Source organism: Candoia aspera, chromosome 1, assembly GCF_035149785.1.
Source record: "Candoia aspera isolate rCanAsp1 chromosome 1, rCanAsp1.hap2, whole genome shotgun sequence".
Lineage (NCBI taxonomy): Eukaryota > Metazoa > Chordata > Lepidosauria > Squamata > Boidae > Candoia > Candoia aspera.
Window position 1 is genome coordinate 100,144,374 of NC_086153.1, and position 15,504 is coordinate 100,159,877.

At 39.9% G+C, this 15,504-nt stretch overlaps 1 protein-coding gene across 1 annotated transcript in view; it reads left to right on the top strand.

Moving 5' to 3' along the window:
• Window positions 1-15,504, top strand: part of MAN1A1 (mannosidase alpha class 1A member 1) — an 82,510-nt gene that overhangs the window by 26,731 nt on the left and 40,275 nt on the right. The window contains exon 3 of the mRNA XM_063310598.1: window positions 11,123-11,238. Coding sequence (XP_063166668.1) covers window positions 11,123-11,238 — 116 coding nt within the window. The remainder of the gene's footprint in view (window positions 1-11,122; window positions 11,239-15,504) is intronic.

A 15,504-nucleotide genomic window follows, 5' to 3' on the forward strand; every position in this document is an offset into this window, starting at 1 on the left:
TGCACTTTCAACTGATGCTTCAGCTATAGGAACTGTAGACTTGGGGAAGTTCAGGGTTGTAAGGTGGGGGTTCCTAAAAAGTTCCATTTCTTTACTTGTCTTTTTGGGGAAGTTGAGGATAAAGGGAACAAATCCTTAATACTGTATATCTTCTAGTCCAGAGTTTCTCAGCCAGGGCTCTGTGGAACCCTAGGGTTCCACAAGGGTTTCACTAGGCGTTCCCTGAGAGATCCCTATTTTAAAAAATATTCCAAGTTCAGGCAACTTCACATGAAAGAGGTAAGTTTCATTCTTTATTTTTATTATAAGAACACTGTTAATGCCTATATATAGGCCTGAACATGAAACGAATATAATAATTTTGTAACTTCTGGCCTATATTTGAGCCTGAATGTGCAGGGGTTTCTCGAAAACCCCTGAAAAAAATTTCAAGGGTTCTTCCAGGGTCAAAAGTTAGAGAAAGGCTGCTCTAGTCCCCAATTCTGCTCAATTTCTGATTAGAGTCCTTTAGGCTTGTTATTTCAGAATCGTGGGAGCACCTATCAGCTTCTCTTTCCCACTCCTTGAATGCTAGCCAGCCCTTTTTCTTTTTACTCATGAGTAGGATTCACAAGTGAACTATTTTGTCCGTTCCATGTTCCACCTCTTGGGAACTGCAACCCTGGATTACAGGGGCCCCAAGAGACTTTGTTCTATTCCTTTAGATATTTGCAAACAGACAACCCATAATGCATACACATGAAATATGAGGGAGTTCATTTCTCTAGGGTGCCCTGTTTGTTTCCCATATTAAAATCCTAGCTTAGGCACACATGGAGAAAGTTGGGGAAGCAGAGATGACCAGGAGGCACCCTTGCATTCTGCATTACCTCAAAATGGGGTACTTAGGGTGGCTGCATGTCAAGGTTTGGACATTGAGAGGCAAACAGGCAGACATGTATGTATGTATGCCTGCACAAACACAAATTCCAGCATTCTCTCAATTACATTCTTCTCAGTTAGACTCAAACACTGAGATTACCCTGAGCTCTAAACCAAAACCCCTGAAATTTTTCCTGATCTGCTTCTTCGCTTGACCAAAATTGCTAGCAATCCTTGGCTTCTCACAAGCCTTTTCCTTTAATGAAGTGGCCACAAATGAGTGGGATTTCAAGAGGGCCAGTTAGCCTTTTTTGTTTTAGATTTTTTATCCTGCCTTTATTACTTTTATAAATAACTCAAGGCGGGGAACATACCTTATATTTTTGAATGTTTTTGAAATATGTATTGTCTAATACTTCATAGAGTTCTCCTAATACCAAAATGCAATGCATGCCATTAACCTTCACCCTTGCCAGAATTATTAAATACCATAATTACTGTAAATTAATTTTGGCAGCTGACTGTTTCGACTAGCAACTCAGAATTGCTACTTTTCTTCTCTCTTTAGAACTACAGTCTGAAATGTCAAGGTTAGAAATGAAATGTCAGCCTTTTTTTGTGGAGCCTTCCATAAATTGACTTTCATACATGTTATTCATTTTTGGCAATACAAAGAGCAAACTAAACAAATAAGTATTCCAATACCACAAAAAAACCAGATGCCACACCCTATTCTTGCTAATTCAAAGCTTATCCTTGTCTAATTAGAGGAATATATTTGCCTGAGCCTAGCTACAGTGTGAAGTAGTACTAGATCACTCAATGATAGAGCATTTGCTATTATTTACTATTAATTTCCAGGTCTCTTTTGCTTTCCGGTTTTATGGAGGGATCCTGCTCACACTAGCTGGGAACAAATGTTAGCATGTGGACAAAATAAAGACAAAGTAACATTTTTAGAGGAAAATTGCAACAGCCCCAGGAGAAGTGCCAAAATTAATCACAGAATCATAGCATTGGAAAGCATACCCTCTTTTGGGGGAGATGGGCAGTAGCAAAATTTGAATAATAAATAAATAAAAATACTCATTAGGTTTTGAGACCAAGCTCAGTTCAGAAATCCAGATTAAAGCATCTCTGACAGATGTCTCTCCAGCCTTTGCTGGAACACATCCAGCAACAGGGAGATCACTGCCTATCTCCATAGTTGTTTTGCTTTCAAACAACTAGCTACTCTCTAGGTGTCTTCTCTATCATCCCAGAGTATGGGCACAGAACAATGGTCTCAAGTTAACAAGAAAGGAAATTCCAGTTGAATGTTACAAAAAATTTCCTAACAGTATTGCTCACAATAGATTGAACTGACCTCTCTTCTTTATCCAGAAAACACTGCCAAAATAAACTTTGCTGTGCAGTGAACTTTGCTATACCAGTTAACAAGTATATAATCCAACTGAAGTTGGTTACCTATTCTTGGTTCTTTATTTGTGTAAAAATTAAAAAGATAACTGAGTTAGTAAAATGAACGTAAACCTAAAGTTTACATAATGCTGGACCAAAAATTAAGCATAAAACTGCTTTATATGTTATCTCTTTATCATCAGAACACCCCACCTTTCAATATGACCAATCATTAAACACAATACAAATAATTGTCTTTGAACAAGTGTCAATATATTTCGCTAAAAAGACAATGCCTCAGCCATTTTCCAAAGCACCAGCTAGGTCAAGCAGTTGGTTTTTCATGGAAAGCAGGCACTCTCCTGTGGAGCATTCTGATAAGAAAAGTGAAAACACAGCACACTAACTTAGTTGTGAAGTCTAGCAACAATTTTGCTTAGATAACCCAGACAGAAGACATTTGGGTGTGGGCTTACTTGGGGAAAGCCTAGCCAGGAACTGAAATAGCCTCCCTAGATATCTCTGCTTGCACATCTTGCAGGGAGAGCAAAAACTCTCTTTGAAATAAGTTTAAGAAAGAATAAAGGGGAGTCAGAGGAGAGGAAACCTCTATCCACTGCTCATCCAACTGTAGTCTAACGTAGATAAGGTTATTATTCTTTTATTGGTGTGGAAGTAACTTAGACGTTAGAACTGGAACAAAATCTTAGTGTGCTCATGTTCAGGGCCCACTACCCATGCCTTGAGATGCTTATGTTGAGATTTAAGAGGAGATGGTTGAAAGTGGTCACAAAGTATAATGTTGTAACATGTCCTCTATCATGGAAGTGCAGGATGCAGAACGTTGGATTTAAGTTACAGAAAATAATGGAAAATGGTGCTCTTGTTTTCTTTTTAATTCCCAGAAGTAGGGGAAACCACCTTATACCAATATTCCAAGCAGCTCAGTCAACTTTATTTGGCTTCAGCTCTCCAAAATAATTGCTTCCAAATATAATTATTTTATCCATGAAACTGCCAAGCCCCTGATTTTTCTTTTGATAAATATTGTCATATGCAACCAGTATACATTATCTAGCTGCTAAATGTAATAAAATCACATGTAATCATTGTATTCTGAGATTCCATAATACAATTTGGAGGTATTCTAAAGTTGTACTTGCATAATGAACCTGAATGAGCTGCAAAAAATGAAAGATATGTCAATTATTCCAGTTACTCTTGCTTTTTGTAGGATTGTACTAAATTGCATTTGATTGAAATCGGTGGATCCCCTAGTTGAGGGTACAGAAAAGATGTTAGCTCTTCCTTGTGATTTCAAGAATTGCTTGACTTTTCTTTATTCCTACATAGAAGAAAGCAATAACCAATTCTGTTGGAGATGTTTTAGTTTGGGTTCCTCTGTGCAGTAGGTAGTTAGATGTAACTACCTCTGTAACTGGCCCCTTTTCTGTGCCTTCCTACAAGATGCTCAGTTCTACTACCATACCACTATTCTCTGTATGTCACTAAAAAGGCTCCATTCTAGGCCCATTGAGCATGCTCACGCACCATTGGGTTTCAGGACTTGGATGAAAGATCTCTTAATGTGGTTTAAATAACTTAAACAAATTGAAAACTTTTTAGAATTTCTTTAATTGAAATGTTTGTAAATATTTCTTGACAATTCAGTTGTAATGGTTGCCTATTCAAAAACACTATCAGACTCATGAACAGGAATTCAAAGATACCTGATTTATTAAAGAATAGTATGCAGGATCACAGAGAAAGCTGAGAATGATGAAAAGCCCCTGTGGTTTCCCTCCTTTCCGTTTTGACATGGCACAAACAGGACAGGAAGCAACATAGTCTTTTATGTCACGTCTCAAAATTGGCCACCAAAATTGGCGGTGAACCAAATGCAAGGTTTTGACAAAACCAAAGTGTCCAGCAAGTTTATCATCATGGGAACGCTGCAAAATAGCAGCCCTTAACGTTTCAGGCACATAAAGGCAATGTTGCACCCATGCCAGACCGTTTTCAAAAGAAACAGTGTCTCTATTAGCTAGCAACCAAGTGTCAGATTTCAGTGCCTGGAGAAAGTCCTTCTGTAACTGACAAGGAACTTGCACTTTGCGCTTCCCAGACTGGGCTGGGGGCAGGGTTGCCTGTGCATGGGTCTGGCTCCGAGTGACAACAACCAAGCCCAGTTGTGGTTCAGTGAGAACAGTCCCAATCACATCTGCCACCTGGTCAAGGTCCTGAGGTAAACGTGACAAAGCATCGGCCAGAAAGTTTTTCTTTCCCAGGATAAATTTTAACTGGAAGTTAAAACGACTGAAAAACTGAGCCAAGCGAATCTGTTTAGGACTGAGACGCCAGGGGGTGCGAAGGCCTTCCAAATTCCTGTGATCGGTCCAAACCTCGAAAGGGCATTTAGCACCTTCAAGGAGGTGACGCCAGTTTTCTAAAGCGGCTTTTACAGCAAATGCCTCCTTTTCCCAAACATGCCAATGGCATTCGGTTTCAGAAAATTTCCTGGACAGATAAGCGCAGGGTTATAAGTGATTTTCAGAATCTCTCTGTAACAAAATAGCCCCAACTGAGGAGTCAGAAGCATCAACGTGGACCACAAAGGGGCATTCAGGATCGGAGTGCTGTAGAATAGCCTCAGCAGTGAAGAGGGTTTTCAACTTTCCAAATGCTGCCTGGCATTCAGGCATCCAATTCAACATGGCTCCAGGGTGTTTTACTTTGCGTGTCTCCCCCAAGCCCTTGGTACGAAGTAAATCAGTGAGGGGCAAGGCAATCTCAGCGAACCCCTGGATAAATTGGCGATAATAATTACTGAACCCTAGGAAACTTTTCAATTGCCTCCGGGTGCGGGGACGTTCCCAAGTTATAATTGCCTGAATTTTTTCAGGGTCCATCTCAATGCCCTTGTCAGACACTTGATAGCCCAGATAGTCAAGTTGGGTTTTGTGAAATTCACATTTGGAGAGTTTGGCATAGAGTTTGGCATCTCTGAGTTTGCGTAACACCTGTTTGAGGAGGCGTTCATGTTCCTCCTCGGTTTCAGTGTAAATGAGAACATCGTCTAAGTAAACCAGGACCCCTTTAAACAAATGAGCATGTAAAACTTCGTTAATCAACTGCATGAAGACTCCGGGTGCCCCTGCTAACCCAAAAGGGAGGACTTTGTACTGAAACAATCCTAGTGGGCAATTAAAAGCGGTTTTCCACTCATCCCCAGCTCTTATGCGAATGCGGAAATAGGCTTCGCGAAGATCGAGCTTGGAGAAAATCTTGCCCTTTGACAAATGAGCTAACATGTCCTTCATGAGAGGGAGAGGGTACTTGTTGACAATAGAGATGGAATTTAACCCTCGATAGTCCGTACAGAGTCGAAGCGTGCCATCTTTCTTTTCCCGGAATAACACAGGGGCCCCAACTGGGGAATTAGCAGGTTCAATAAAACCCCTGGCAGATTTTTGTCAATGAAGTCCCATAATGCCTCAAGCTCCTTCTGAGTCATCGGATAAATTTTTGGCTTGGGCAATTGAGCATTGGGGACCAACTCTATTGCACAGTCAGTTTTCCAGTGGGGGGTAGCTGATCTGCTTCCATCTCCCCAAATACGTCTGTAAAGTCTTGGTATTGATCAGGCAAGCCTTCTAAATGTGCCAAGTTAGGGCGTGGCATGGCGATCGCAGCCCTTCCAACCCCCACACGTGCAACTATCTCCGCTGTAGGAGCTTGGTAAAATCCATCTTTAAAAGTCACAGTTCTGTGCTCCCAGTTTATATAGGGGCTTCGATAGGTCAACCACGGGATCCCCAGGATTACCAAGGGGTTGCCAACAGGTGCCACCACGAATTTCAAAGTCTCACGGTGGCTGCCCATTTGCATTGCCACAATTCCAGTGAAATGGGTTGCAGGCCCCCCCACCGCCTGCCGTTGAACCATCCAACTGTGTGAAGATCAAAGGCTGCTGGAGGGGGAAGTTAGGCAGGTCCAAAGCAGCAACCAGATCAGGGTGAATTAAACACCTGGAACACCCAGAGTCCACTAAAGCCTATACCTCTGTAGTTTTTGTGTGGGAACCCAATTTCACTTTCACTGCTAAAGTGGGACAGTCAGCACTCCCCATAGCATCTTTGCGCCCATTCTCCTCCACCTGCCCGCAGGCGCTCTTCATGGCAGGTGGCTGGCGTTTCCCGCCGGCTCCTTGGAGTTGTCTTCAGCCTCTTCTGAGAAGTAGATTACTTCCTCATCGTCGGCTGTACCTTTGGCTGCTGTCATCTGCTGTGAGGGGGGGGGTGATTTGGCCGGCGGCTTCCCCGCTCGCTCTCCAGCTTTGGCTTTTGAGCAATCAGCTGCTCGGTGGCCCTCCTTTCCGCATCGGAGACACTGACCCCTCATGTAGCGCCGATCTCTCTCCTCATCCCAAGCTCTATAGCTTGGCTGGGCAGCAGTCGTAGCACTTCAGGGTCCCCTCATGGTGGCGGGTGGTCTTTCAGATTTTCTAGTTTGCATGAAGGTATGCTGAGTGTGCTCAGCCTTGCCAGCCAGACAGATCCAGTCATACAATGACTCTGGGTCGTCTCTACACAACGCCCACCGTAGGACGTCCCGGTTGAGTCCCTCTTTAAACCGTTCTATTAGGGTTGACTGAGACCAGTCAGGGATTTTCCCAGCTAAAGCCTTAAACTCTAGGGCATAATCAGCTATGGACATTTGGCCCTGGGTAAGATCCTTCAGCGCCTTCTTAGCTCTTGCCTTGGCCAGAGGATCCTCAAAATGCAGCTTTAACGCCCACATGAAATCATCGAAATAATCAAGTGCAGGGGAGTCAGCATCACTTAATTGAACATACCAATCAGCCACTCGACCCTTCAACTTGGTGGCAATGGCAGTTATCTTAGCCTCTTCGGAAGGGAAGTATGCTCCAAACTGCCTCATGTAACTTTCAGCATTAGTTAAAAAGAAAGATAACTTTGTTGGATCCCCATCAAACTTGACAGAAAAGTCTCTCACCCCCACTCCGGTTGGAGCGGAATCGGCAGCTACTTGAGTAGTTGGGCCCCAGGTTACAGTAGCTTTCCCTCTTCGGGGTGGGGACACTGGTGATCGAGTCCTGCGGGGTGGGGATTCATCCTGGATCCGTCTCTGGCCTCGCTCCACTGGCAGTTTGGATGGGAGGATGGGGGATGGTTGCGGGAAGCTGGGATCTCCACGCCTCCCCTGCCCCTCCAATGACAGAGACAGGTTTCTCAACGTGTACTCCATCGATTCTATTTTGGCCTCCATCACTCAGCCTTTCATGAGTTTGAGAGTCCTCCCTCCCTCGCGTGTTCGGCTTTCTCTCTGTTGACACTGTAGTAGATTCTTTGTCTGGGGTTAGCAGGAACCGATACTTCCAGGACGCCCCCGACGTCCCTGGCTGGGGTTCCTCTACTTCATCCAAGGTGATCAACTCTGCGAGCAATTCGCTGGGTGCCAGTTGCTCTGGCTCTTCCCCATCGTTAGATTCCTCCACATCAGAATTGGAACTCAATCCATCTCGGGAGTCTGAAGGTTCTGGGGTGAGGCTCAGTTCTCCGCTCTTGACCGTCGACTCGGGCATCAAGCTAGCCGGCTCCTCAAGTCCCCCGGTCGTGAGCTTGGACTCAGCCATCGTTAACTATTTTCCCTCACAAGAAACTGATCTTGGTAGGAGCTAACGGTACAACTTTGGGGATTCTCAGCTTTATGTAATGGTTGCCTATTCTAAAACACTATCAGACTCATGAACAGGAATTCAAAGATATCTGATTTATTAAAGAATAGTATGCAGGATCACAGAGAAAGCTGAGAATGATAAAAGCGCACCAAATTCAAACTAAAAACCCTCGGTGCAAATGAAATCCCTCCCCCCCCATAGAATCTTCTCAAGTTCACAATCCCAGGTGCTCCTAATGGTTTCTGATGGTCTGCGGGAAAAGGCCTTGAACAGATAACATAACCCAAACACATTCCATTGTACTGATTTCACATACAGAGCTTGGTACAAGGTTTCACAGCAGCTCCCTCCCAAACAGAAACGCACGTCAGCGCCATGGCATGTGAAACGTTACGATGTATAAACTACATTGAATCAGTGAACATGACATCAGTATCCTTTGCATTCAAGAGCTCAAGGCAGTGTACATAACTCTCCCTCATATTTTTAGTAGTTTCCTGTATTAATTAGATTTTAATAGGATAAATCTTATGCATGCTTATTTAGTAGTAGGTCTCACAGAATGCAATGGAATTCATTACCTAGCAAGGATGATCTGGATCCAGCTTAAGAAGAAGGAATGGAAATACTTAAAATTAAGACATTAAATATTAATATGCTCATATATCATGCCAGCTGTTGGCGTAAATATATGCTTCCTAGCAATAGGTGCCTGGAAAAAAAAATAGATCTCATTGATGTTGGTTCCTTTCCAGCTACTCAATTTATCTTGTGTAATGTTCAGTCATTATAATGAACAATTAACTAGTATAATTAAATTTCTATTTTCAGGACAGTGAGTTTCTAATGACTGAAAACCTTTCAATGTAAAAAGTATAGTATTATATTGAATTTTTTGCAGATAAGATTGGTCTGCATAAGCTTTCTCTTGTCATTTTACTATTAGAAGGCCTATAATTCTTTACCCACATCTGGCAGTATAATATAAGAAATGCCTTTCATGGATAAGCACTTCTGGTCTTTCCATATGTTTAGTATCCTCCCTAATGATGTCTGCTTGCTTGTTTGTTCTGTTCTTGCTAATCTCTCTCCACTGTGCTCTGTTGTGCCCTATTCCAGGCTTTGTCTCTTCCCCTTGTCCTTTCAAATTTAAACCCAGCGCATCCCCAAACATGCAAGTTCTCTGTTTCCAGAATACTATGTGGGGGGTTTTTTGGTGGGGGGTATGTTTATAGGCAGTGTTGCATTCAGTGGACATTGTGAGTTAGGAATAATGCAAGACTGTCACACAACATCTGTTTGAAAAATTGAAGTCAGGGCTCAAAGATACATGGTTTCTGCTCAGCATGACACAGTTAAAGGTCAGACAACATTAGGTTCTTCACAGACTATCACTGCTTTTAGAAATGATCAAGGAATGGTCAGTAAATTGAATTGTTTACTGGAGCCATAAGCTGAAGTTTGTATTTATAACCTTTAAACTACTTAAAATCCAATAACATTTCCTTCTGGCACCTTAAATAGTTCCTAAGATTTATTGGTAAATCAAATTATTTAGTCCTATTTGAGCTATGTTCATTTTAAATAGAATTTTGTCAGGCAGCAAATATGTGCTTACAGGATTTTTTGTACTTTGTTTGAACTATGATGTAGGATGCTTTTGAACAGCAGAAATAGTCAGAATCTACCTTTGCACCGTATCTTGTTTAAAAAGCATTGCATATTTATGAATAAAATAAATAACTATATGATGATACTTTTCCCAGTTTCAACTCCACAATTGTAACATGCTATTTTACTGAGTATAGGAAAACAAATTTGATGTGAAGCAACTTTGGGTTTATACTCAGAATAAATACTTAGATTAGTTAAATGCATATGGATTAATCAGTAGGAGTTACCTCCTTGTAATATGTACAACATTTAAACAGAACATGAGAGTAAAAACAAACTTGCATAATATACAGAATAACCTACATTTGTTTTTACATAAATTGCAATATTCTCTTTGCTAAGTATGCACTAATCTCAATATTTACTTCCTGTTGTATTTGAGAGTATGGTATTGCTAAACTAACAATACAATTGCTTTCTCATAGATAAATATTAGACAAGCTTTCTGCTTGAATTCTTGAGAACTCATCCAGTTTCTCTTTATTCAAATTTAAGGCATTGTTGAGAAATTGAAAGCTTCACGTATACAACAGGTCTGGAATAGTGTAGTATTACTGATTTTTGAGGTATCGATGCAAGATATCTGCATAATTTTTACTGTTGCCATTGGGGGCCCAATTGACTTGGATAATACTGCCACAGAAACAATGCTCACTATTTCTAGACATTTTAATGTGCCTCCATTGTCACAAAGGTATTTTAGGTATACTTTATCAACCACTGAATTTTTTATTGTCAACCACTGAGAGACTTTGATAATTTAATAAACAAATGATGTAATAGAGTCTGTAATTCAAAGTTAATTAGAACTTTTCCTCCTGGGACTGATGGATAAACAGTTAGAAAAGGGCCATGGAACACTGTTTTTATATATGAGACTATTGTATGCCCAAAGATGGAAAGATTTGGCAATACCTCCAGTGGAGGAACGGTTGGTGAAGATGACAGAACTTGCTGAAATGGCTCAATTGACTTCTTTGATTAGAGAAATGACAATATCTACATTTATTGCTGACTGGAAACCCCTTATGGACTTTTTGCATAAAAAAAGAAAAAAATGAACTTATGACATACAGTTTTGCTGATTAGACAGAATAGATTACAGAAAGAAGAGAGTCATGATGTAACTTTAGAGAGAAAGGTTAAAATATAATTGTACTTATAACTGCTGTGAAGACAATCGGAAGCCACTTCTGTATATCTTTCTTTATACCATTTTTTCTTCTATTTTCTTCTACTTTTTTCTTTCTGCACTTTCAGCTTTTTCTTTTTCTCTCTCTCTTCTCTTTTTTCTTTTTCGTTCTGTTTTAGTTTGTATTAGTTCTTATTATTGTCTTAAAACTATCAATAAAAATTATATATATTAAAAAAGTTAACTAACGGTCTAAAAATGTTAGCATGAAAGTTGCTATGACTGCTCTCTTCACAAATATTTGTAATGGAGAATAAAGGAACCTTATCAATAATGTTGCTGGCTTTTTTCAGGTAATATTCAAGGAGCAACTATTGTTGATGCCTTAGATACACTGTCTATCATGGAAATGAAAGAAGAATTCAAAGAAGCCAAAGAGTGGGTGGAAAAAAATCTTGATTTCAATGTGGTGAGTATTAGCCTGTACTGTTGCTTCTGTACGCCCAGTTTGCTGATGTGACTGGAAGAACATTCAGATGTCTGCATTTTTTATCATTCTCAGGATGATCACGCAAATTCTGAGTTTTCTCTTATACTGTTCTAATTTCCATCTTAGACAGATCTGTGCATTTTAATTGAGTTGTCTAGTTAGAGATTTAAAGATAGGCTTCTGTTCTGACTACGTGGACATTTATCTATTTAGAATGTCCTTTCTATTGCAGCTGAAATACAGTAGATGGATAGGTGATTCGATCACTTTTTAAAGAAAAGTCACAAACTGTTTTTAATTAATATCAGTTTATACAGATACTGTTCTGGAAACAATTTGTCAATGGAAAAGCAGAATGTGGAAATATTGTGTTGACATGGGGCCAGGCAACAGCTAATGATCAGTTCGAAATCTCTAATCTTGCATATGTTTTAAAGAATCATTACTGCCCACACATTTCAGAATGCTTAAAATAGCAGAAAATCCTTCTCACAAAAGTGTGACAAGTATTGACTTACTTTATTTACTTCCTACATGATTTTTATGAAAAGATAAGCTTTTTGCTAAGATATTTTTATGATTATCATTATAAACATAGAATTTATAATTGCTGTAAAATAATCTTTATGTGCTTAACAGTGCAATCCAACTGAGTTCAATGGGGTTTATTCACAGAGCGTATATATAAGATTATAGTCATAACATAGTCCGTGTTTATCTTTTTATTCATTCATTCATCACATTTCTAGGCTACAGAACACCAAAAATGACCCCAGGCAGCTTCACAATAAAAAACAGATAGGAAAAAAATGTATCATACTAAAAAAACAGTAGACACCCAGAAAGAACAAACCCCCAAAGCACTCACTTCATCCCCCAGTTTAAAGGAACCCAACCACACACTAATCCAATGCCTGAGAGAAAAGCAAGGTTTTTAAGGCAGCTGGGTGGGGGTTATACAAAGGAAATAAGAATAGCCAATTCAGACCTGTAAATTAAGAGCAAGAGTAAGAGTAATAAGACAGAAAGAGTAAGTCTCAAATGATCTTTTTATAAAATGTTGGTTCAGCATAGTTTTGCTCCATCTACTGCAGTATATGTAATGGCAGGTAAATTTAGTTGAAGTCTAGAAAGAGTGCAGAACATTAAAGCTCACAAGCCCTCTGATTATTTGAATCTTTAGCCCTTGTATAGACTCAGTTATAGTGTTGATGAGTGCACCATTAAAAGACCCAAAAGACCAGTTTATGGACAGATTGTCATGGAGAAAATCTACCTATGTGGTTGCTAAGAGCCGACAAGAACTTGATGGCACATAATCAGTCAATCGACCAATCGTCCTTGTATATATAGCCATTATATATTTGAGCCCAGATTTCACCTGAATCAAAAAGGGCCAGGTTGCTGGCCCATAACATCAAAAAAGCAACAGAGGAGCTTTTAAACTGATGCCTAGGAGAAAGCTGACAAGCATTCAGTTTGGAAAGATACAGATATTTCAGGAAAGTTTTAAATATTACATTGGATTAGATCTAGGGTTATGCTATAGCAAACCTGGTCAAAATATGGAAGGTGATATTTATATTTTAAAAGAAATCAGGGAAGCATGGAAAGGAGGCTCACATAGACTTGATACATTTATGCACCACATAGACTTGGTACATCTCAGCTCATAACAAAGAAACCAGATGTTTTGATACCATAAATAGTTGTGCCTTAAAAGAACTAGACTCAGAACCAACTGGACTGGAGCAAATCCTAGACTGATTTAGTTAGTTAGTTTCTACATCATAAAAATCTACAGTATATGGACTCCTTGTGACCTACAACAATAAAACAATAAAATTATATAACACCAAAACTACCATTGCAACAGTATAATAGCTCAGATGGTGCCTGTTCATCATCTGCTAATGCCCTCTGGAAAAGCTCATCTAATTTCCTTAAGGCTATTAGGATAGGTATGAACCTGGCCTCAGGAGGAAAGCCATTCCATTAGTGGCCATGATCTGGTGCAAAGGATAACTATTGTAGAACCACAGTTAGCATAATGCTATTACACTTGGCATTTATGCAGTGGGAAACTGCCGGAAACGTCTAATGTAGTCACATTTGTCTAAGAAGGAGAAATTTCTAAAAAAAAATAAAATGAGAGGACTGATAAGAGAGCAACTGAAAGGAAATGTCAAGATAGCTAGGTCTCTGTATAGTGCCTGGAGGCTGTTTAATTGATCCTCATCCAAAATGTATTCCCCAGTATCAGAAAGGGACAGCCCAATTCAGCAATAGGCCATCATGGCTTTTAGTAATGTCCCGGAAGCTGTAAACATTAAAAAGGGTTCCTTTAGTAAATAGAAAGCCTGGCTTAAAGAGGAGGGGGGAAAAGAAGCACAAACACTGGCAAAAAAAGTATAAGGTGATAATTAGCAGGGGAAGAAAAAGATGATTACTGATGATTAGAGAATACAATAAAACAACATGAAGTGGAACAAAAAGAACGTATTTAAATATTCAAAGTAGAAAACCAACATGTGAAGCAATTGGGCCTTTGGATGACAAAGGAATGAAAGGAATCCTCAAGGGGTATCTAGAGATGGAAGTATAATGAAGTAATTTCTTGCATTTCTCTTTAGTGCAGAAGATACCAGACAAATATATGAGCCTCGGGGAGTGAATTGGAACAGCTAAAGCAAACTGTGGTAACAAGTGAAGATATTCTAGGACATCTTGAGAGATTATACTGTAAAAAAATTATCAGGTCCTGATGGCATCTGCTTGAGAGTTCTCAGAATAATTCGAATGTAGAAATGGTGACCTCCTAGTAAAATATATATAATCAGGTTACCAAAGGCCTGGAAAATATGATACTCCTTTTTAAAATGGGATTCAGGAGAGATCTGGCTAATTTTAAGCCAGTTGGCTTGATGTCTGTTCCAAGCAAATTGGTAGCAATAGTAATCAAAGAAAGAAAAAGTTAACTACGTCCATAAAGGAATAAGCCTTCCGGAATCAATTCTGCAAAGGTTAATCTTACTTTACCAACCTTTCAGAGTTTTTAGAGTGTCAATAGGCACATAGATGGTGGTGGCTCTGCTGACATTGTATGGTAAGGTTTTCAAAAGGTCTTCCTCATTAAAACACTTAGCAGCTCTGGAAGAAGAGGAATGTTATGACCTGCTAATCAGTTAAAAAACAGAAAACAAAAATTGGAATAAATGGGAAATTTTCTCAGTAAGAACTGGAAGCCCTCATGGGTCTGTTAGGACCAATGTAATCAATAATAATAATCTATTCTGGATGGTAAAAGCTAATTATAAAGAATTCCACATAATCTTTTAAAACTGGATGAATGGTAAACCAAATGGTAGGTGCAAGTGTGAAGTGATATACTGTGCATTAGGACAAAACCCTCTAATTTCACTTACACACTAATGGAGTCTTGCTAAGGGCTTGTCTGATGAATCAGACTCTGCACTGGAGGAGCAGGTTCTAATTCTGCAATTTAGTCACCAGCAGACTCTTGGATATCTATAGATGAGGTTCAGAAAGAGTAGAAACTGCTGTAGGAAGAACCTGCAGTTTGGAGCAGTCAGGCGAGGAGGAAGGGGAGGGGGAGGAGGGTCACCTGACCTAGAACTTGAGTAGGAAAAGATCCACAGTCCATACACACAAAAAGATCAAGACAGTAGAACAAAGTCATTCAGTGAGGCTCCTCAAAGAAAAAGGCATGACTCAGGAAAATAGGCATGCCTGAATCAGAGCTATTAAAAAAGAGCTTTGACTTTTGTTGCTAAACAGCTTTCCAGTCTCAGGCCTAATCTGACTTCCTGAATATGGGCTGCTTCTGATTCTCTGGCTGACTGGTACAAGACTACACTCAGCTCTAATTCTTGGATCTTGGATTTGTCTGCATGGAGATTTGGCTTCTGAAATCAGCTTGTTTGTCTTCCTGGGCTCTCGCATTCCTGCACTGCAGTAAGGAGCATAGCTGCCATAAAGTAGCCTAATCTGTTGTAAGTCTGACCTCCTGCACTTGTAATTACTGGCACAGGACAGGTCTGAGCTGTCTCTAACTTACCATGGAAAACATCTTGGAGTTATAGTACATAGCTCACTGGATGTGTCAACTCATTGTATATGACAGCTGTGGAAAAAACAAACAAATGTCATTCTAGGGATCATTAAGAAAGGGATCAAAAATAAAACTGTTAACACTGTAATACCCTTATACAAATTAGTGTTGCG